Raw genomic sequence first — 24,202 nt, 5'->3', positions numbered from 1 at the left:
TTGTTTTGTTTTGTTTTGTTTGGGTTTTGGGGGGCCACACCTGTTTTGATGCTCAGGGGTTACTCCTGGCTAAGCACTCAGAAATTGCCCCTGGCTTGGGGGACCATATGGGACGAACCATGGTCCTTCCTTGGCTAGTGCTTGCAAGGCAGACACCTTACCTCTAGTGCCACCTCACCGCCCCCTGTGTAATAGTTTTTATCTTGGTTCATTTCACTTAATGTTATGATGTAATTATTTCCACATATCTCTCACAAATTTTATATGATTTATTTGTTTATTTGTTTTTTTATTTATGCCTCCCAGCATTGTGGTTGAGATCACTCCTGACAATGTTTAGCCTAACTGTTCCAGTTCTATCCAGTAGTGAGTTGTTTTGGAGCCCACAGTCATATTCTGAGTAACCAGGAGTACCCATTGCAGTAACAGGTTTCCATGCAGCTTGGGTCTTTAAATATAAAAGGCTTGGGTTTAAGTTCTTTGTATCTTCTGACTCCATATAACTATTTTAATAGCACATTGTATTTTACAATATGAATAGATGAAATAGAATATAGTATTAGAATTATTGGGGTTTTTTTGGGTGGTCCCCACACTTGGTCTTGCTCAGAGGTTACGTTACACTCAGAGGTGCACCCAGGGATCAACTCTTGTGGGCTTGGGGGACCATATGGGATGTTAAGAATTGAACTTGGTCAGCTGCTTGTAAGGCAAATGCCCTACCTGCTGTACTATATATCTTGGCCCAGATTATAGTAATAGAATTACTGGAATTGAAATTTTTAAGGGATGGGGTATGGGCCACTCTCAGCAGTACTCAAGGATTCGTGCTTAGAAGTGAGCCCTAGGGGCTGGAGCAGTTTGCCTTGCATGCAGCTGACTTAGGATGGACCGCAGTTTGATCCCCTGGCATTCCATATGGTCCCCTAAGCCAGGAGCGATTTCTGAGCACAATGCCAGAAGTAACCTTTGAGCATCACCAGGTGTGACTAAAAACAAAACAAAAAAAAGTGAGCCCTGGTAGTGTTGGAATTCAAACTCTGGTCAGTCATATGTGAGGCACATGTCTTAATCCCTGTACTATCTCTGGCCTTTGAATGTGCATTTTTAAGATGTTTAGGGTAGTCAGTAATACTAATTTTTTTTAATATTGTATTGTATCATTTTTATAGGGAACAAATAGCCATACAGTTTGTAAGTTTTCATTGTGGAGGGTTTCTTGTATACATTGTGACTAGCTTGATATTGATAGTTTTGGATTGTATATTAATAACCAATAGTGTGCTGAGCATTTTGCTCAAGACTAAAATGCTAATTTTTTTTTTTTCAGGACTTGGAAGGAGTAGATATCATTCTAGGTGTCTGCTCTAGTGGCCTTCTGGTTTACAAAGATAAGCTGAGAATTAACCGCTTTCCTTGGCCCAAAGTGCTAAAGATTTCCTACAAACGTAGTAGCTTTTTTATCAAGATTCGGCCTGGAGAGGTATGAAATTTATTTTTGTTTTCTGTGTCCTGTCATTTAAGACAGAAATTCTCAAATTTCTTGTTTAAATTACCTGGAGAGTTTTTATAATTTCTAACATCTTTCTAATATTTCTAATTTATGTGTGAGGTTCAGACCCCAACCATGACTATTGCACCAGAATAATATTTGAGAGTGAGACCCAGTGACAGTAGTTGTTTTTGGGGGTGGTATAGGAATGTTATGCCTGGTAGTGCTTAGAGTTTTCTCCAGCTCTGGGCTAAGGGGTCACTCCTAGTGGCAGGTGTCATTATTCTTATTTTTTTGGTTTTGGTACCAAACCTGTTGGCACTCAAAGTCTCCTGTTTCTGGGTGATCCATATGTGATGCTAATATTTTGAATCCAGGTCAGATGCATAGAAGGAAAGCACCTTAACTCCTATACTATCTCTCTAGCCTAGTATTTTAAATTCATTCAAGTGATTATAAGGTGCATCAGCTCACTTACTTTTTTGTGGGGGAAAGGAGCATAGACCTGGCAACTCCTAGTAGTACCCTGGGGAATATGGAATGCCAGGGATAGAATCTGAGCCAGTCTCTCTCTCTCTCTCTTTCTTTTTCTCTCTCCTCTCTTCTCTCTCTCTTCTCTCTCCTCTCTTTCCCTTTCTCTCTTTCTCTCTCTCTACTCTTCTCTCTTTCCCTTTCTCTCTTTCCCTTTCTCTCTTTCTCTCTCTACTCTTCTCTCTCTCTCTCTCGCGCGCGCGCGCACGCTCTCTCCCCCCCCCCCCATGTGAGAGACCTGAATTTGCTCTCTGGCACCCCATATGATCCCCAAGCCCACCAGGAGTGATTCCTGAGCCCAGATCCTCATATGTCACAAAAAAAGAAAAGTTTGTTTGTTTTTTCTATAGGGACCTACTTTTATTTCTGTGCACAGTGATATGGGATATGGTACTGTGTATCAAACCCAGGCCTTCTGCATGTTGTTAAGCAGTCTCTCACTGAGATGTCTTTTCAGCCACTAGGAAAATATTTTTTAATTTAGTAGTGTAAGTTTTTTTTTTAAAGCGATTTCTGAGCGTAGAGCCAGGAGTAACCCTAAGCACTGCTGGCTGTGACCCAAAAACCAAAATATATATATATATGTCTATATATAAATTACTTTATTTAAAGACCATGTATCATAGTTGACATAGTTGATCATAAACATTTGTTTCCAAGTAAGTGGAAGTGGAATTATTAAAAGAGAGAGACAAAGAGAGAGAGAGAGAGAGAAGAAAGAAAAAAAAGTTCAGCAGCAAGAAAATATGTGAAAATCATTGTATCTCTCAATGAAGTCATTAAGTCATTGCCAGAGGTTTAGTAAGCTCTTGTTGCTAGCTGATCATTTTGTTATTTCTCTTCTTTCTGAACAATAGGTAGCCTCAGATACACATTGTCATCCAGATTAGTGTGTTCAAATGGGGATGACATCAGCCTAAATACTTGTGGGTCTGGAGTTTTAATCTCTGCAGAGAGCTGTAGAGGAGTGGAGAAGCTGGGCCATTAGCGAAGTGGTGATTTGGGTGATGGGTGCAACAGGCATGGCTTCAGCAGGGATGGCACTTGATTTGTGTCCCACACCCCCCCTCAGTTATTGCCAGCAAAGCTGTGTGGCTGGGGGGACCATATGGGATGACGGAGATTGAACCCAGGTTGACTGGTACCATTCTGGCCCCAACATGAAAAAAATTTTATTATAGAATTAAATTAATGATACTACGCATATACTTAGAATTATATGCATCACTTTCAGTGTTTACTAAGAATATTTACTTGGGTTAGGTTCTAGACTTTAGACTGTATTTTTATTTTTTCTGATTTCTTTCTTTTTTTTTTTTTTTTTTTTTTTTTTGGTTTTTGGGCAACACCCAGCGGTGCTCAGGGGTTACTCCTGCCTATCTGCTCAGAAATAGCTCCTAGCAGGCACGGGGGACCACATGGGACGCCAGGATTCAAACCAAACACCTTAGGTCCTGGATCGGCTGCTTGCAAGGCAAACACCGCTGTGCTATCTCTCCGGCCCCATTTTTTCTGATTTCTCTCTTCATATTCTCTTGATTCTTAGTTGTATTCCTTTCAACTCGATCTATGATTTCTTTGAGCTCTATTGTACATCCTCCATATTTTTTTCTCTAAACTCCATATCTGACAGACTTAACTAGGTGGTTGGCCATTTTTGGGTCATTGGAGTCGCCATCTTCATTCTCTCAATGCCTGGTGTTGGCCTCCGTTGTTACGTCATTGTCACACTTGTATTGTGGATTTTTTATGTGTTGTGGTAGTATTCATTGGCTAGATGTACACAGCCGTGAGCTGTGGCTCTGGCTCCACCCTTTGTCTGAATTTTTATTCTTACTTGCTTTGGGGCCACACCTAGTATTGCTCAGAGAGTGCTTCATGCTTTGAGGTCTGTCCCAGTGGTATCTGATAGGAAACCTTGCAATTTTGCAAGGGATTGAACCCCAAGCTTTGGCATGCAAACCACATTCACACCTATTGAGCTATTTTTCTGGCCCCAGATCTAGATTATTTTCTTTCAGGGCTTACTCCTGGCTCTGTATTCAAGGATTACACAAGGCTCAGGAGACCATGTAAGGGGTGTCAGGGATCAAACCTGGTTGGCTACTGTATTATCTCTTCAGTCCTGGTCTATATTTTTAATAACTTGGTGCCAGATAACTCAGCTATTAGTGGTCAAATTTCAGATAATACTTGTTAGGCAATGTAACTTTTAAAGTAAAGCACTATAATTGTATACAATTGTATACAATGGGAAAGAGAGCACAGCAGGTAGGGCATTTAGTTAGCCTTGCATGTGGCCAACCTGGATTTGATCCCCAGAATCCGATATAGTACCCTGGACCTGCCAGGAGTGATTTCTGAGCACAGGGCCAGGAGTAACCCCTGAGTGCCACTGGGTATGGTCCAAAAACCAAAAATAAAAATAACTCAAAGGAGTTTCTGTTCTGTTATTTATTAAGCAAAAGCAGTGGACAAATCAGACTGAGTTATTTATCACTCAGGGGACATAATATCTCAGTCACCAAGGGTTTGATGATTAAATAAGATAACTAAAAGTTCTGAATGGAAAGAAAAGCATGTGACAAATGTAAAATAACTTGTGTGGCTATCACGCCCTCTACTGGGGAGAAATGACTTACTATTGGCATATAAATATTGGATATACTACTCTGACATTTTGGAAAAAGGATTATCAGCGAAACATTGTTTTATGTCATCATTATTTATGATGTGCTTAACATGGAATATTTAATTTTTCCTCAGATTCAATTACAAGATTCTTTCTTGGGGCCGGGTAGGTGGCGCTGGAGGTAAGGTGTCTGCCTTGCAAGCGCTAGCCAAGGAAGGACCGCGGTTCGATCCCCCGGCGTCCCATATGGTCCCCCCAAGCCAGGGGGGATTTCTGAGCACATAGCCAGGAGTAACCCCTGAGCGTCAAACGGGTGTGGCCCAAAAACCAAAAAAAAAAAAAAGATTCTTTCTTAGTTTATTTTTTGGCAGGGGCTACACCTGCCAGTGTTCAGGGCTTAATCCTAACTCCACTCAAGTGTTACTCTTGGTAGTGCTGGGGTTCAAAGAAGAGTAAATTTTCTTTTGCTTTAAGTTATGCTTGGTGGGCCCGGAGAGATAGCACAGCGGCGTTTGCCTTACAAGCAAAGCAGCCGATCCAGGACCAAAGGTGGTTGGTTCGAATCCTGGTGTCCCATATGGTCCCCCGTGCCTGCCAGGAGCTATTTCTGAGCAGACAGCCAGGAGTAACCTCTGTGCACCGCCATGTGTGGCCCAAAAACCAAAAAAAAAAAAAAAAAAAAAAAAGTTATGCTTGGTGTTCTTCAGTGAACTACCCCCAGCTTGGTCACCCCCATAGATAGTCAGAGAACCAGATGTAGTTTGGGATGGAACCTGGAACACTGGCATGCAAGCATGCACTCACTGTTGCTCTGTGAGCTATTTCCAGCCTTCCAAGAGCCATTTTTATTTTTATTTTTATTTTTAATTTATTTTTTGGTTTTTGGGTCACACCCGGAAATGCTCATGGGTTACTCCTGGCTCTACATTCAGAAATCACTCCTGGCAGGCTCCGGGGACCATATGGGATGCCGGGATTTGAACCACTGACCTTCTGCATGGAAGGCAAACGCTTTACCTTCATGCTATCTCTTCGGCCCCCCAAGAACCATTTTTAATTAATTTATTTTTGTTCATTTGGTTTTTGGTCACACCCAGCGGCACTCACGGGTTACTCCTGGCTCTGCACTCTCTTGGCAGGCTCGGGGGAGGACTATACAGGATGCCTGGATTCGAACTGGGGTTCATCCTGTCTTGGCTGCTGTGCTATTGCTCCGGCCCCTAAGAGCAATTTTTTTTTGGGGGGGTCACATCTGGCAGCGCTCAGGGGTTACTCCTGGCTCTATGCTCAGAAATCACTCCTGGCACGCTCGGGGGACCATACGGGATATTGAGATTCGAACCACCATCCTTTCACATACAAAGCAAACACCCTACCTCCATGCTATCTCTCTGGCCCCCTAAGAGCAATTTTTTTAAATTTGATTTTATTGAAACCATTATGATCTACAAAGTTCTTCATAGTTGAATTTCAGATATACAGTGAGTCAGGGACATTTCCACCACCACTCCCTCCACCAGTGAACCCAGAGTGCATCCTATACCACCACTCTATGCCCCCTAGCCTGCCAGTATAACAGGCCATTTTAAGATTAGATTGTTAAAGTTTAAGTTTTTTTTTTTTTTTTTTTGGTTTTTGGGCCACACCCGCTGATGCTCAGAGGTTACTCCTGGCTGTCTACTCAGAAATAGCTCCTGGCAGGCACTGGGGACCATATGGGACACCGGGATTTGAACCAACCACCTTTGGTCCTGGATCGGCTGCTTGCAAGGCAAATGCCGCTGTGCTATCTCTCCAGGCCCAAGTTTAAGTCTCTTGATTCCATTGTCCTTAACTTTGTCTTGGATATTTAGTTCTGTCATTTTTTTCTCCACCAATGCATCTGAGGCCACTTGGCCCCTGGCCCTCAGCTTTATTTTTACCTTTCTTTTTAGTCTTATAGAAAAATGTAGAAATATGTGGGAAAACAAAGTAATTCGTGTCACAAGGTTCTATGAAAAAGGCTGGAGCCCCTATTTAAAATATAAGAAATATATTAAAAAAAGGAAAGAAAGTAAAAGAGAGGGGGTGTATGGCAGGGTTTTTATTTGTTTGTGTTTTGCATAGGTATAGCAAAAGATGGGGAAAATAGAAAGGAAAAACCTTTGACCTAACAAGAGGGAAACCCTACCCTGAAGCATCCTATCATAAGACCAACTAGAGGCTCCAGGCATACTAAGTTGTCTAACCCCAAAATCTGTCTTTGTGGTCCCAGTAAAAGTTCTTCTCAATCACAGTTATCATAGTCAGGTTTCTGTAGTTAGAGAGCCTGATTTTTACATAGATCCTATGTTGAAGTCAGGGTGTCGTGGAGCATCTTCTGGTTTAATCTCACTGTTAGGCGATGTAGGGAACCCTGCCTTGAAAGCAAGCTATTGTTGTTTCCAAGTCATCAGGATGTCATATGAACCCATGCTGGAGCAAGTAGGTGCCAGGGCAGCATTAGGCTCCAAGAGCCATTTAACTGACAGATATTACTGAGGACTTACTTTGTACCTGGTAGTATTAATAATCTTACATTTTTATTTGGGAAGGCAGAAAAATAATAAGCACAAATATTAACAAGAATTTTGAGAATTCCAAAAATCATGGTTCCTTGCAAGGTTAATAACAAATGCATGGGGCCAGAGCGGTGGTAGAAGTGGTAGGGCATCTACCTTGCATGTGCTAACCTAGGACTGACTGCGGTTCGATCCCCTGGTGTCCCATATGGTCCTCCAAGCCAGGAGCAATTTCTGAGCTCATAACCAGGAGTAACCCCTGAGCATCACTGGGTTTGGCCCGGGAAAAAAAAAAAAAAGGCAAAACATTGTTTTATTTTGGGGCCATATCCAGCACTATTTAGAAGCTACTCATAGCTTGGTGCCAGAGGACTATGTAATGCTGGGGTCAAATCTTTCTGCTTACACAACATGCACTGCAGTCCTTTGGGCCATCTTCCCAGTTTACAAGTGCCTATTTCTTGAGAAAACAGAATATTTAATTCTTTTCTCAAGAAAAGCCACATATTTTGAAAAGTATAGTATTATGACTACATTAGATGATCTTAAATTATTATGTTGTAGCTGTAAGATTAAGTAAATAACATCCCTGACCTCAGTTTCTTCATGTGTAAAAATATAGATAATATTGTCTAAAGTTAGTGTTATTGGCAGTAGCTGGTAGTAGTAGAAATGAATATGATTTTCTTTTCCATCTTACAAAATGTTACTAAAACAGGAACCAAAGACAAAAGGATGGCAGGGCAGTGCTCCAGTATTTCTGGTCTTTTGGCAGATACAGCTTTTTTTTTTTCAAAGAGGTAAACATTGATGCCAATATTGCAATTTGTGTTAAGAAACATTTAAGTATGAGCCACTGGTGGTATATGCTGGCATCAACATATTAATGTTCCATCAGAAAAAAAATTGTAAAGTCATTTAATAATTAAGAATATGATTTGAGGGCCCGGAGAGATAGCACAGCAGTGTTTGCCTTGCAAGCAGCTGATCCAGGACCAAAGTGGTTGGTTCGAATCCCGGTGTCCCATATGGTCCCCTGTGCCTGCCAGGAGCTATTTCTGAGCAGACAGCCAGGAGTAACCCCTGAGCAACGCAGGGTGTGGCCCAAAAACCAAAAAAAAAAAAAAAAAATATGATTTGAGGGCCCAGGAAGGTGGTGCTAGAGATAAGGTGTCTGCCTTGCAAGCGCTAGCATAGGATGGACTGCGGCTTGATCCCCCGACGTCCCATATGGTCCCCCCAAGCCAGGGCCAATTTCTGAGCGCATAGCCAGGAGTAACCCCTGAGCGTCAAATGGGTGTGGCCCAAAACCAAAAACAAACAAACAAACAAGAATATGATTTGAGTGAGTCAAAATCTTTAGCTTCTTTAACCATTTCATGAAATGTTTCAATAATAATTGAAGGAATTATAAAGACTAAAGGGTCTGGATAATGAGAGGATGATTTACTTTTCCCTCAGAAAAATATACAGTGTATATATGTAATGGGTTTTTGGGAACAAGTTTTAAAAAGCATAAATAATATAATATGTATTCCATAGCTTCCTTGCTTGGAAAAAGTCACCCTCTTTAAGTAAGTTTATTTACATGAATAGGAAAAAACTTATATGGGGGGGGTGCATCCAGCAATGCTCTGGTGTTACTCCTGGATCTCCACTCAGGAATTGCTTCAGGTGATGTTTGGGGAATCATATGAGTTGCCAGGAATTGGTTGGTTTTTTGTTTGTTTGTTGATTTTTGGTCACAACCGTCAGGCTCATGGATTATTCCTGGCAGGCTTGGGGGATCATATGGGATGCTGGGATTCAAACTGGGATCCTTCCTGTGTTGGCCACATGTAAGGCAAATGCCTTACTGCTGTGCAGTTGCCAGGAGTTAAACCCAAGTCAGCTGCATGCAAGGCAAGCATTCTATCTGCTTGTAGTACCACCTTAGCTCCTATCATGGTATTTTATGTGCTGATACTATTAACATTATTATTATTTGCAATGATCTGTTCTATAGTACCATATTTCCATGGTATTGTATCACTCTAATGAAATAATACTTTATGTTATTTTGTATTTTTTATAGCAAGAACAATATGAAAGTACCATCGGATTCAAACTTCCCAGTTACCGTGCAGCTAAGAAATTATGGAAAGTCTGTGTAGAACATCACACATTTTTCAGGTATTATTCTCACTTAGTATTTTTCAAGAATTAATCATTTGTGTATGTTTCTATTTTAAGTCTGCTATTGAAATTCCCTTCTTTGTTTGGCTAGCATTCTTTTACTTAGCTGAGTGAGAGCATTGTTAACAAAACACAATGAATCTAGTTCTTCTCTGCTTGAAATATATGTTCAACATTCTAAAAGTACCTTTTGTATATGGTAGAAGGAAATGTGTAGTGAGGGAGAGGTTCTTACGTTTACCAGGAGCTTTGTGGTTGTTCTAAATGGAGATGAAAGCAGTCTTTAGAAGTACCCTGACTTGGGCCCGGAGAGATAGCACAGCGGCGTTTGCCTTGCAAGCAGCCGATCCAGGACCAAAGGTGGTTGGTTCGAATCCCGGTGTCCCATATGGTCCCCCGTGCCTGCCAGGAGCTATTTCTGAGCAGACAGCCAGGAGTAACCCCTGAGCACCGCCGGGTGTGGCCCAAAAACCAAAAAAAACCAAAAACAAAACAAAACAAAACAAAAAAAGAAGTACCCTGACTTATCTTTGCCTGGAATTCTGAAGTAGTTTTCACCTACTTTCTATGAGGCTCTCCTACTGGAAAGTTAAATATTTTAAGCTGATTGTCTCCCAGAAAGAGACCACGGAGCCTGTTTAGTTTTTAATTTTAGGCCATACCCAGCAATGCTCAGGACTTCCTCCTGGTTCTGTGATCAGGGATTTCTCCTGTAGTCATTGGGGATATGGGATCCTATGAGGTGCTGGAATCAAACCTGAATTGGCCACATGCAAGACAAGCACCCTACTTACTATTGTTTTGACTCTTATCATGTCTGCTTCCCAAGCAGTCACATCATTAATAGTTTTTATTCATTTTTCAAGCATTTTCTGTGCATTTACCCCTTGTATAAACTTACCCTTAGAGGCACTGAATGGGACATTGGGAATATACCATAGATCTATCTAGTCTCTGTCCTGAAAGATCAAATACTTTTGCAGAGAAGATAGGCTTGACAAAACTAGTTACTTATATTGAAAAGTGACAACTAGTTATTAACAGTTTGGTAATTTTTATAGAGAGAGTCATTATTTAGTTTGTTGGGGGCCACACCAATGGTGATCAGGAGTTACTTCAGTTCTGAACTCAGGGATTACTTGTGACAATGCTTGAAGACCCATATGGGATGCCTATATCAAACTTGGGTCAGTTGCATGCAAGGCAAGCACCCACCCACTGCACTATCTCTCCAGCCCCGAAAAATATCTTGAATTGAACTAAGAGATACCTCAAAGGACTGAGTGATTGTTTTGCATGTTAGAGGCCCAGGTTTGATCCCAGCACTGTGTGGACCCCTGAGCACCATCAAGAGCAACCCCTGAACACAGAGTTGGAAGTAGTTCTCAAGCACTGCTATGTGTGACTGACCCCAAACCTAAAGCAAACAAAAATGTATATATTGTAGGAAATTGCATACAGAACACAGTAAAGAGAATAGTGTGATGAACTTCCTTCGAGCCTGTTGCACAATTTTAATAATCATCGCCACAAAGCCAATCTTCATCTTATTCTTCACCCACTACATCCACTACATTATTTTCAACCAAGTCTTAGATCTCGTGTCATATATTTTCTTCTTTATGTGCAGTTTTTTTGTTTGATCATTTATGTATGTTCGCATGTATGTATTTAGATTTTTTGGGCCATGCCTAGCGGCACTTAGGAGTTACTCCTGGCTCTGCACTCTGAAATTGCTCCTGGCAGGCTCAAAGGACCATGGGGGATGCCAGGAGGAATCGAACCAGGGTCCATCCCGGGTCAGCTGCTAGATAAATACCTTAACTCTGAGCCATCACCCCGGCTCCATTTATATTTTCTTATCATAATTAGCAGAAAGGATAGAAAAAAGTAATAATATTTCAGTTCTCATTTCAAAAGAAATGTTTTTTAATACCCAATCAAATAATCTTTTGTTGTTTTGGGGTCATATCCATATCCAATGATGCTCAGGGTTGTTTTTTTTTGTTTTTGTTGTTTTTTGTTTTTTGGGTCATACCCAGCCAATGCTCAGGGGTTACTCTTGGCTCTATGCTCAGAAATCGCTCCTGGTAGGCATGGGGGACCATATGGGATGCTGGGATTCGAACCATCGACTTTCTGCGTGCAGGGAAATGCCTTACCTCCATACTATCACTCTGGCCCCAATGCTCAGGGTTTTTTACTCTTGATTTTGTGCTCAGGTATCACTTCTAGTGTAGTTTGGGGGAACACATGAGGTACCAGGGATCAAGCCCAGCTCAGCTGCATGTAAAGCAAGCACCTTACCCACTTATGGTCCCCCAGTTAAATAATTTTAACTAGTGATTTTGAGCTATTTCTTTGTGTTTCTGGCATTCTCTTTAGGATAAAAAGGATAAGAATGAAAAATTATTTTAAATGTTTTGATATCTATAGTATATCTCTTAGCTGCTACCTGTATTATTTAATGGTCAGATTGCATATATACTATTTTGCCAAAATATTAGTACTAATGCTTCACTACATAAAAAAAAAGTTTCTAGGCTATCCCACGGAGAAAATGCTTTCTTTAGGTATTGCTATTTGATGTAACAATTACTTTCTTTATTCAACAAATATGTATTGAGGGGCTGGAGAGATAGTGCATCTGTCTGTAGGGCATTTGCCTGGCATGTGGCCGACTCAGGACAGACAGTGGTTTGATTCCTGGCATCCCGTATGGTCCCCTGAGCCTGCCAGGAGCAAGCCAGGAGTAATCCCTGAGCACAGCTGTGTGTGACCCCAAAACAAACAAAAAAACAAAAACAAATATATATATTGAACACCAAATTTGTGCCAGGTAGAATGCCAGAAATGAAAACTCAGAGATGAATATATTACCCTACAGTCTACAGGGGATACCAGCAGAGATTGTTGCAGTTCAGTACAGTGAGTGCTTTGATAAAAGAGACCAACAGGTGCTCACTTCGGCGGCACATATACTAAAATTGGAACTATATAGAGAAGATTAGCATGGCCCCTGCACAAGGATGACATGCAAATTTGTGAAGCGTTCCATATTTAAAAATTAAAAAAAAAGAGAGAGAGACCATAGGAGGAAGGTTTTATTTTAAGGGATCACAAACCTTCCTTCTAGAAAGATGGTTTTTGAGTTGAAAACATACCAGGTAACATATGAAATAGGGTTCCAGCCAAACCATTTGAATTTGACAGAAGAATTATTACAATAGGGTGGAGAAAGAGCTTTGGGCTGGCTCTGTTACTGCTCAACCTTTATAAGACTGTGACCTGAAGCAAGTAATTTCTTTTTTTGAGATTCAGTTTCCTATATATATATAAAATGATGAAAGTATTACAGGTGTGTAGTAAAAGTAGTACAGAATTATAAAAGTGTTAAAGGGCCAGGAACAACTAGATCATCTGCTTTGCATGTGTACGGTTCTGGGTTTGATCCCAACCCTGCAAAAAAAAGAAAAAAAAGAAAAATGGAAAGTTGTTAAGACCCCATATATCTATAGGTATATGATGATATTATTAATAGATCTCAAGTAAATTATACATATTTCTTTAAGAAATTATATTGAATTAGAAATGATTGCTTGGAAATCTGTTTTAATAACTATAAGATAACAATTATAAAACATTTTAAAGTTCTTGATTTTGTCTATAATCTCATGGTCTCATTGGAATAAGAACATATGACATGGTTGTTGTTTTTTTCTCCCAGACTGACATCTACAGACACCATTCCTAAAAGCAAATTCCTTGCTCTGGGATCCAAATTTCGATACAGTGGCCGAACTCAGGCTCAGACCAGGCAAGCCAGTGCTCTGATTGACAGGCCTGCCCCACACTTTGAACGAACTGCAAGCAAACGGGCTTCCCGGAGTCTTGATGGAGGTTTGTATTGAACATTAACGATTCCTTATGATCTTTACTCTTCAGGGATAGACAAAGGAAGTACCTTTGTCAATATGAGAGCCAAAATAAATAATCTTAGTTGTGGGGCCGGGAAGGTGGCACTAGAGGTAAGGTGTCTGCCTTGCAAGTGCTAGCATAGGACAGACCGAGGTTCGATCTCTCAGTGTCCCATATGGTCCCCCCAAGCCAGGAGTGATTTCTGAGCGCATAGCCAGGAGTAACCCCTGAGTGTCAAACGGGTGTGGCCCAAAACCAAAAAAAAAAAAAAAAAAATAATCTCAGTTGTAAGATGAAATGGATTTAACTAATTCCTCAATTCAGTGCAATAATCTTAAGAAAATAAGAACCAGGCTGGAGAGGTAGTACAGCAGATCAGGTTCTTGCCTTACATGCAGCTAACTTAATACTTGGTTCAATACAGGTTCAATACTTGGATCCTGGTATGGCCCCTCCCAAGAGTACCCTCTCCCAACAAACAAATAAATAAAATCCCATGTTCCCTTTTAGGCATCTGAATTACATATAAATTGAGAAGAAAAAAATTTTTTGTGCTTCTATTTCAGTGCGATCTTTACTCTGTATTGTCTTCTCAGTAACTGAGAAATTTCAATGAGAGATTGTAACCTTTTCCCTTTCTTTTCCTAGATTCTTCTCCATGTTTATTTGTTTGTTTGTTTGTTTGTTTTTTGTTTTGGGGCCACACCCAGAGATGTTTGGGGTTTACCCCTGACTCTGCTCAGGAACTGAGCAGTTCTCAATGATTGAAAGATTGGAACCTTCCCCTTTCTTTACCTTTTCTTCTCCACATTTAATTATTTGTTTGGTGGTTAGTTGGTTAGTTTTGGGGCCACATTAAGAAATATTCAGGACTGACTCTTTACCCAGGAATCATTCCTGACAGAACTCAGTGGGCCATAAGCCTTGCTGGGAATTGAACCCAAATTAACTGTGTACAAGGTAACTTGCCTTAATTCTCATACTCTCTCTCAGTAACCCTCTTCACTCTTCAATAAATGTTTCCCTTTTAGGCCCTCCACCCTTCATATTTTAAGTTAATTTAATTCTCTCAGCTAGAGAGTATATATTAGGGAAGCTTTTACAAGATTTCAAGGATTTAATGACACAAGGATTTCATTACACAAATGTTGCTTTTCTTTTCTGCTGTTTCTGGTACTCGGCATCTGTTTCCCCAGTTGGAAAAGTCAAATTGATTCAAATCCAGTTTACATGATGAAGTAGCAAGTCACAGAGATAGCTAATAATGATTAAATAATTTTTAGCTCATAATTTAGTTACAATTCCTGCTTTTCAAACCATTTTATATTTTCCTATTTAGTGCCAACAGCCTGATAAACATATCATTAGAAATAATTTTGGGGGGCCCGGAGAGATAGCACAGTGGTGTTTGCCTTGCAAGCAGCCAATCCAGGACCAAAGGTGGTTGATTCAAATCCAGGTGTCCCATATGGTCCCCTGTGCCTGCCAGGAGCTATTTCTGGAGCAGACAGCCAGGAGTAACCCCTGAGCACTGCCGGGTGTGGCCTAAAAACTAAAAAAGAAAAAAAAAATTGGGGGGGCCGGAGAGATAGCATGGAGGTAAGGCATTTGCCTCTCATGCAGAAGGTCGGTGGTTCGAATCCCAGCACCCCATATGGTCCTCCGAGCATGCCAGGAGCGATTTCTGAGCGTAGAGCCAGGAGTAACCCCTGAGTGCTGCCAGGTGTGACCCAAAACAAAAAAACAAAAACAAAAAAAAAAGAAAGAATTTTGGAGGGTTGGAGCCAGAGAGATAGCATAGCGGTAGGGTGTTTGCCTTGCATGCAGCAGACCTGGGGAGGAACCCAATTCAATTCCCAGCGTCCCATATGGTCCCCTGGCCTACTAGGGGCAACTTCTGAGTGCAGAGTCAGGAGTGACCTCTGAGCACTGCTGGGTGTGGCCAAAAACTAATAAATAAATGAATAAATAAAGTTAAAAAAATAATTGAGGGGGCTAAAGGGATAGCACAGCGGTAGGGTGTTTGCCTTGCACGCAGCCGACTTGGGACAGACCTGGGTTTGATTCTGGCATCCCATATGGTCCCCCGAGCCTTCCAGGAATGATTTCTGAGCACAAACTCAGGAGTAATCCCTGAGTGCTGCTGCTGGGTGTGCCCCCTCCCAAGAAAAATAAAAAGAAATAATTTTTTGTTTGTGAGAAAATTGGGTTTCAGGATTACATAACCAGACATTCTATTCATTTGATACTGTGGTTGGTCGTGATTCTTTTTTTAGCTACACCTGGTAGTGTTTAGGGCTTATTCCTGACTGTGCACAGGGACTACTACTGGCATACTCTAGGCACCAAATGTATGTTGGGAATCGAATCTAGGTTGGCTGGGTACAAGGCAAGCACTGTACCCACTGCACTATTGCTCAGGTTATTGTTCGCCCTGCATATGATTATTGTTGGGAGAATACATCTGTTTTTGTTGGGAGAATACATCTGCATTATCCTGGGAGCTTTCAAATGGAACAAAGCCATAGCCCTACTCTTATAGCTCGCCTGTCTGAGGTGCACCTGAATGTCTGCTGAGTTTTCTGTTGGTGTTTCAAGATTCCTATGATTGCCCTGAGCTCTGTAATCATGGAAACACTCATCATGGAACCCATTTACCTGTACCAATTCAAAGAGGATTTGCATTAGTAGAACTAGAACTCAATGTGATACTTTTTTTTTTTTTTGGTTTTTGGGCCACACCCGACAGTGCTCAGGGGTTACTCCTGGCTGTCTGCTCAGAAATAGCTCCTGGCAGGCATGGGGGACCATATGGGACACCGGGATTCGAACCAACCACCTTTGGTCCTGAGCTATCTCTTCGGGCCCTCAATGTGATACTTTTAATTTTCTTTACGTGCTGGGGGTAGAAGCCAGGCCAGCCGCATGCAAGGCAAGTGTTCTACCCACTATGTTATTGCTTTGGCCCCCAATTTTGTGTTTGCTTGTTTGTTTGGGGACTACACCCAGCATTGCTCAGAGGTTACTCCTGGCTCTGCACTCAGGAATTACTCCTGGTGGTGCTCTGAAAACCATATGGGATGCTGGGAATCAGATCTGGGTTGACTGTGTGCCTTATCCACTGTACTATCATTCTAGCCCCCAAAGAAAGCTGTTCTAAATAATCAAACACAGCCTCTACTATATTTCTCTGTTGTGATTCTTAGTTTGTAGTATTAATAAAAAGGAAAGAAATTTGCTGCTTATGCTCCCAGATGATGTTTTGCTTGAATAGCTTATTGATAGTTGCATAAGCAATTTTGCCCAACATATTCTTGAAATAATGTTAGTTCATACCAAGAAATGCAAGATTATGACATTAGATTACTAATATTATATCTAGCATTTTTTATATCCATTGAGTATACCTCCCTAAAATATGCTGTAGTTAATATCACACCCACGTTTTACAAATGAGGAAACATTTTTCTATCTCTAAGTGCCTGTTTCCATACTTATCCCTACTTTCCCACATGCAGTACAGATTTTGGTATAGGAATGCTGGAGACATAAATAATTTGGCTCTGCAATATTAGTTTTGGATCAAAACCAAATACAAGTTGGCAAAATAGCACATGGTGAAAGCATGGGCTACATCTCTATGATGCCGGATAGTGGGATTAATTCTTGGAGAGGAGGTGTGAATACACATGTATAATGATACGTTAGCACAACTGTGAGCAAAATATTTTGCCACATTTCCTTGTGTTGTTAGATTTGGTCTGCCATCTGCCATTCTTCTAACATTGACTGGCTTAATGTACCCAAGAGTAGCAGGAACTTGTTAGAAGCCACATAATTTTCTGGAAGATTAGCGGAAACGTGTTTCCACCATTTTTTCGTTGTATCCACTGAGAAATCATTTCTTTCACTAGAGATAATTACAGGGCAACAAAAATTTCTTTCTTCATGTGTGTGTGAAGTAAATGTAAAGTTCAAATTTTTATGTTATGATTTGTGGAATTCTTTGATTTTACCTATTATTTACTGCTTATTAATTTTAATTTCTTTTTTTTTCTTTTTTTTTGGTTTTTGTTTTTTTGGGTCACACATGGTGGCACTCAGGGATTCCTCCTGGTTCTGTTCTCCAAAATCGCTCCTGGCAGGCTTGGGGGAACATATGGGATGCCGGGATTCGAACCAGGTCCTTTCTGGGTCAGCCACATGTAAGGCAAACGCCGTACCGCTGTGCTAACTCTCCAGCCCCCGAATTTTAATTTCTTAAGGAAAATGAAATTTCATATACTTAGTATAAAAAGGCAGAAAAGAGGAGGAGGCAGAGATTTAGTACTGCAATTAAAGGGCTTGCCTTACGCTTGGCTGACCTGGGTTCGACCCCAGTATTCCATATGATCCCATTAGTACTACCAGGAGTAATTCCTAAGTGCAGAGTCAGGTAGGAGTAACCCCTGAGCACTGCTGGCTATGGCCACCTCAAAAAACAAAGGCAGGAAAAGGCTAGGGAGAGATAGTACGGAGGTTAAAGTGCTAGACTTGCAATATAATGGACCCCAATTTGATATGAAGCACTTCTAGGTATAGCCCCAAACATGCCCCACAAATAAAGGGCAGAAATGTGGCCAGATAGTATTAAGGGGTTGAGACATATATCTTGGATGTGGCTGATCTCGATCTCCAGTATCACAGGCCCCCAGCATCTTGGTGCAACCCTAGAGAGGCACCTAATTCTGGGGTGACCCCAAGTAATCCACAGCATCCTCACGCTCTCAGATGGTGGTCAAGAATTGCATCCCTGGCCCGGAGAGATAGCACAGCGGCGTTTGCCTTGCAAGCAGCCGATCCAGGACCAAAGGTGGTTGGTTCGAATCCCGGTGTCCCATATGGTCCCCCGTGCCTGTCAGGAGCTATTTCTGAGCAGACAGCCAGGAGTGACCCCTGAGCACCGCCGGGTGTGGCCCAAAAACCAAAAAAAAAAAAAAAAAAAAGAATTGCATCCCTCCTGAGTACCACTTGGGAGGCCACCCCACACACATACCAAAGAAGGCAGGAGGGGCCGGAGTGGTAGCACAGCAATAGGGCGTTTACCTTGCACGCGGCTGACCCAGGACAGACCTGGGTTCGATTCCCAGCATCCCATAGGGTCCCCCGAGCCAGGAGCAATTTCTGAGCGCATAGCCAGGAGTAACCCCTGAGCATCAACAAAAACCAAAAAATAAATAAACAAAAGAAAGCAGGAAGTATGTAATAAAACTTGTAAAAATTTACAACCAAAAAAATGAATTTGAAGAGGAGGTTGGGCTATACCTGGTGGTACTTAGGGGTTACTCCTAGCTCTGCACTCAGAAATCACTCCTGGTAGGCTCAAGGGACCCTAAGGGATGCCAGGGATTGAACCTGGATTATTTGCATACAAGGCAAATGCCCTCTCTACCATGCTATTGCTCCAATTCAAAATAAACCTTTATATCTTGGGAGTCAATACTCAAAAGTACTTAGTGCTTACTCCTGGCTCTGTACTCAGGGATCACTTTCACCTGGTGCCTTTGAAGTTGTCTAATGATTCTTGCCTTCACACTTGTTTCCCATTTCCCTTTAATACAGCTGCAGCTGTTGATTCCACAGACCGAAGTCCTCGGCCCACCTCTGCACCAGCCATTGCTCAGAGCCAGCTCACTGATGGTAGCGTCCCAGGTGCACCTGCCAGAAAACCAGCAGTGTCTAAACCACAGAAGGAGACTGTGCAGGTGGAAGTGAAAAAGGAAGAAGTGCCACCTGAGCAGGCAGAACCTGAACTCACAGAAGCTTGGAAGGTATGACACAATATCTGCAGATATCCCCCCATCTCCAGCCCATCCACTCTCTGATTTCAAGATGCTCACTCCTTAGCTCAGCAAGAGTTTCTTTTTCTTTGTTTTTTGTTTTGTTTTGTTTTGTTTTTTGTTTTTGTTTTTGTTTTGTGGGCTATACCCAGGAGACCCTAAGGGGTGCTGGAGATCAAGCCTGGGTCAACTTCATGCAAGGCAAGTACCTTACCTGCTGTACTGTTACCCCAGCCCCTGGGTTTCAAAGCAGTTGATTTTTTGTTTCGGTTTTGACTTTTGGGTCACACCTGGCGGCGCTCAGGGGTTACTCCTGGCTCTGTGCTCAGAAGTCACTCCTGACAGGCTAATGCTTCAGTCCTTTTGGAGTTGATCTATAAATGTCGTCCTTCTGGCTCTGCATTGGCTGTTTTTAGAAAACAAATGTTGCAGCAAGAGAGATCGGACAGGGCTTAAGGTACTTACCTTGTATACTTCACCCAGTCCACCAGTTTGATCCATGGTCCCTGGCACCATATTTGGTCCTCTGCCCAATATTTCCTCCAGTTCCAAGAGAGGTTTTAGCCCCTGGGCACTGCTGCCTATGGCTTCCAATTCCCAAAATAAATAACTATTTAATATAGAGTTCAGGTGTCATAACAATAGTACAGCAAGTAGGGTTCTTGCTTTGCACATGGTCAACTCAGGTTTGATCCCCAGCATCCCAACTAGACCCCTGAACTCACCAGAAGTGCAGAGCTAGGAGTAAGCCCTGAGCACTGCTGGGCATATCCCCAATACAAACAAAAACAACAACAAAAAAAAGAACAGCATATCATTTTTTCTGTCGTTTGAGACCAACTTGAATACCAGTAGAAAAAAAATTGGAGGGCTGGAGTGATAGCACAGTGGGTAGGGCATTTGCCTTGCATGTGGCCAACACAGGTTTAATCCCCAGCATCTCATATGGTCCCCCAAGCCTACTAGGAGTGATTTCTGAGTGCCAAGCCAGGAATAACGGCTAAGTGTTGTCAGGTGTGGCCCCAAAACAAAACAAAAAACTTGAACATTTTTGAGTGTGCCATTATTTTACTTGGACTCCTCATTGATTCCATGTCAGCAGTACAGTTTGGGGGGTGGGCCCCATACCCAGCTGTAATCACTCCTGGCATGGCTTGGAGGACCATATGTGATACCACGGATCAAACAGGGTTGGCCTGTGCAAGGTAAACACCCTATTCACTGTGCTATTAACTTTGGCCCCTTGGTTTCTTTTTTTTTTTTTTTTTTTTTTTTTGGTTTTTCGGGCCACACTCGTTTGCTCCAGGGTTACTCCTGGCTAAGCACTCTGAAATTGCCCCTGCCTTGGAGGGACCATATGGGATGCCGGGGGATGGAACCGTGGTCCTTCCTTGGCTAGCGCTCGCAAGGCAGACACCTTACCTCTAGCGCCACCTTGCTGGCCCCGCCCCTTGGTTTCTATCCTTTTACACTGAAATAGCAACTCTTGAGTTCTTATTGGGTTGCTAAGTACCCAAAGCAAAAATAAGCCATTAGTTAAACGAGTTATTAAGCTTTATAAAACAAAAACCACCATTTGCTAAGCATTCTCTTCCTTAGGAAGATATTATTTCCATTTTATTTCCATTTTACATGTCAAGAAACTTAAAACATGGTCCAGAGCTATAGCATAGTGATAGGGCATTTGCCTTGCATCTGACACTGGACGGTCCCAGGTTCGATCTCCAGCATCACATATGGTCCCCCAAGCCTTCCAGGACCGATTTCTGAGTGCAGAGCCAGGAATAACCCCTGAGCACTGTCGAGTGTGCCCAAAACACCAAAAAAAAAAAAAAAAGAAGAAGAAGAAAGAAAAAGAAACTTAAAACTGAAATTACTTACAAGTTGGAATTCTGAAGCAGAAATAAATGATTCTGTTTAATTCCCACCCCACCCCCCCATAGTGCAGTAGCTAGAAGAGTTCATGACTTGACTGTAGCACCAAATTTGGTGTTACCTTGTTCTTAACATTCAATTTGGAGAAAATAGTGCAATGGCATTATACTCTGCCAAATGTGATTAAATATAAAAAGAATATGCCAGGGGCATATTTTAAAAGAATATAAATGGGTATGGTGCTTGCCTTGCATGGGACCAACCCAAGTTCAATCCTCAGCATCCTGTATGTTACCCATGCCTGCCAGAAGTGATTCCTGAGTGTAGAGCCAGGAATAACTCCTGAACATTGCTGCCAAACAAAAATTAACAAAAAAGAATATGTTAATGTAATAGATTTATTTCTATCAATAACTTAATAATACAAAGTGATTGATATGACCCTTAACAAAAACAGTTTTCTAGGTGGGAAATGGGGCTCACGTGGTAAGTTTGATCCCCGTTACTGTATTGCCCTCAAGGAGGGCCCAGGAATGGGCCTGGGATCTAGAGTACCTCCAGGTATGGCACCCTTCTTCCCCAAAATAACTAACAATAATGGAAGCTTCTCATTTTAAAATGTCCAGTGTTTAGGCATCATTTTCATTGTTATGCTTTTAATTGTCTGGGTTTATTTTATATAGACTTCCTACATTTGGAGTATAAAATTATAATATAAAAGTTATTTCAATATAAATACAAATTCAAATATAAATAAAATTACAATATAAAAGTTGCAGAGCAATAGTACAGCGGGTGGGCATTTGCTTTGCATGCAAGGCATGGGTTCAATCCCCAAATTTCCATATGGTTTTCTGTGCTCTGCCAGGAGTGATTCCTGAGCTCAAAGCCAGGAGTAAACCCTGAGTACCACTAGATGTGGTCCAAAAACCAAAAAGGAAAAAAAGGTATTTCAAAGCTAGACAGAAACCTTAATCATCTTCTTCCTAATTTAAGGAAGAATCATGGCATTGATGAACACAGGGACTCCAACTCTCTAGAAGGGAGAATACGGTGTTTTAAGTGTTGCAATGAATTCTTTGTGTGCTTATTTATAAATCAACTTGGGTGGTAATTGCATGTAAACAACAATTCGGATTGAGTTTATTTTGATGTTTTATAGTCTAATTCAAGAGTGCAACTGCTTCCTTAAATATATTGATCAACTAACAAGTTATATTTATATGCTTGGTGTCATGTGAGTTACTTTTTTTATGTGCTTTAACTGTAAAGTTTTTCTTTTTGTTTCTAACATGCATGTATGTCATAGATATCTTTGTTTTGTAAATTTGTTTTTGAATGTTATTTACTATAATTTTAAATCATAAAAGAGCAAAACAAATATGACTTAAGCCAAAATTATCTTTAATACAAACTTTTTAAAATAAGTATAAAATTATATTTGTTGCTAGAAAGATTATCTTAATTTTCTTGTTTTTGATCATCTGGCTATCCATCCATATTACCTCTTCAGCCTCAAAATGCGCTAGTGAGCTAAGATTGCTCTTGGGCGTGACTCTGCTGTGTGCCTTCATTGTGATGATGATAGGCCAACTCATTTTACAACCAGTGTAACGATGCAGTTGACTTGGAAAGAGCACTATTCATAGAAATTTACTAACCGGAAACATTTTTTGCCACTTTATTTCTTAAATGTAGGTGGATAAAACCCACATTGAGGTCACAGTACCTACCTCGAATGGTGACCAAACACAGGTTTGTGCCAATAGGTCACTTGTTTCTTTTCTTTCCCCTCCTCAATTTTTCTTCTCCCCATCTTTCCTCTCCTTAAACAAAATTATAAAATAAAGGTTCAAAGAAACATCAATGAGCCAATATTTTATCATTTTTCTTTCTTTTTTTTTTTTAATAATGACAAAACAGAAGCTTGCAGGAAAGTCTGAAGATCTGATAAGAATGAGGAAGGTTAGACATTTTTCACTTTCACAAAACTACATCACATCACCTATAGTGACTTTCACAGTACATTAAAAAGACAGTGGTCCACTCTTTTCATTGATTTCTTTTATTCAGAAATACTTTAAAATAGTCTATGTGAGGGCTGGAGAGGTAACATTTTTAGAAATAAAATAAAATAAAATAGTCTATATGTGTATGTATATATGCATATACATATTATATGAAAGAAATTATAATATTCTATATCTTCAAGTTTTTTATTGATGTTAATTTTCCTGCAGGAAAAAATTTTAAACACAATGAAATAATTAGTGAAGGCCTAACCTATCCAAGAAATATGTTACAGAAGCACTATGTATTCTTGAAATTATTAAACAGTATTTTATACATATTTTTTAACTATTGCAATAGCAACTCCAAAATTGTTCAAAATTTTGGATTTGGCTGCTCTGTCTCATTCTTCCAGTTAATGCAGTGAAATGAATCAGAATGTTGGCATGCCGAAGAGACAGCATGGAGGCAAGGCATTTGCATTGCATGCAAAAGAACGGTGGTCCGAATCCCGGCATCCCATATGGTGCCCCAAGCCTGCCAGGAGTGATTTCTGAGCACAGAGCCAGGAGTAACCCCTGAGCACTGCCTGGTATGACCCCTCCAGAAAAACAAAACAAACACAAAAAAAATGTTGACAGGTCTCTTGTAAAATACCTGTAAAGAGAGCTGGAAAGTCATGTGTCTTGCATTTGGCCAACACAGATTTAATCCCTGGCACCACATATAATCCTTGAAGCACCACTAGAAGTGCTCAGGGTAGAGCTAGGAGTAAGCTCTGAACCTGCCAAGTGTGGCCCAAACCCACCCTCCCCCCAAAAGACAAACAGATCCTGAGTGATCCCTGGGCACAGATTCAGTAGCCACTATACCTTGAGCACATCAGGTGAGATCCAAATCCTCCCTAAAATGTCCTTAGATCTTTCTCAGGAAAATTATTGGAGAGGTAGATATTCAGTATTACAAAGTGTGAAATATGTCCCAAAAAGCCAAATAATGTTTTAAAGCATTTTCTACTCTATGAAACATGGAACTTCCAAATTTTTGATAAATTATGTGTATTAAGATAATTCTCAAACAGCTCAGTTTCAAAATTGGACGTCAAAGTTTATTCTGTAAGAAGCCAATGAATCTGGGAACACTGTCTATTTAAATAACCTCTAGCACTGTCTCGTCCACAAGCATGTCATTCCTTTCCTCGTGGTAATGT

General features: G+C 41.0%; 1 protein-coding gene and 1 non-coding gene across 2 annotated transcripts in view; both read left to right on the top strand.

The window, feature by feature from the left end:
- EPB41 (erythrocyte membrane protein band 4.1) overlaps window positions 1-24,202 on the top strand; it is a 170,953-nt gene that overhangs the window by 100,161 nt on the left and 46,590 nt on the right. The window contains exons 9-14 of the mRNA XM_049774683.1: window positions 1,331-1,483; window positions 9,270-9,367; window positions 13,098-13,270; window positions 18,890-19,098; window positions 22,681-22,737; window positions 22,906-22,947. Coding sequence (XP_049630640.1) covers window positions 1,331-1,483; window positions 9,270-9,367; window positions 13,098-13,270; window positions 18,890-19,098; window positions 22,681-22,737; window positions 22,906-22,947 — 732 coding nt within the window. The remainder of the gene's footprint in view (window positions 1-1,330; window positions 1,484-9,269; window positions 9,368-13,097; window positions 13,271-18,889; window positions 19,099-22,680; window positions 22,738-22,905; window positions 22,948-24,202) is intronic.
- On the top strand, window positions 12,328-12,434 carry LOC126012992 (U6 spliceosomal RNA). Its single transcript, XR_007497331.1, has one exon. It is a non-coding gene; the product is annotated as a U6 spliceosomal RNA (small nuclear RNA).

Source organism: Suncus etruscus, chromosome 6 (genome assembly GCF_024139225.1).
Source record: "Suncus etruscus isolate mSunEtr1 chromosome 6, mSunEtr1.pri.cur, whole genome shotgun sequence".
Classification (NCBI taxonomy): Eukaryota; Metazoa; Chordata; class Mammalia; order Eulipotyphla; family Soricidae; genus Suncus; species Suncus etruscus.
The sequence above is the reverse complement of the archived record's forward strand: the minus strand, read 5'-3'. Positions and strand labels throughout refer to the sequence as shown.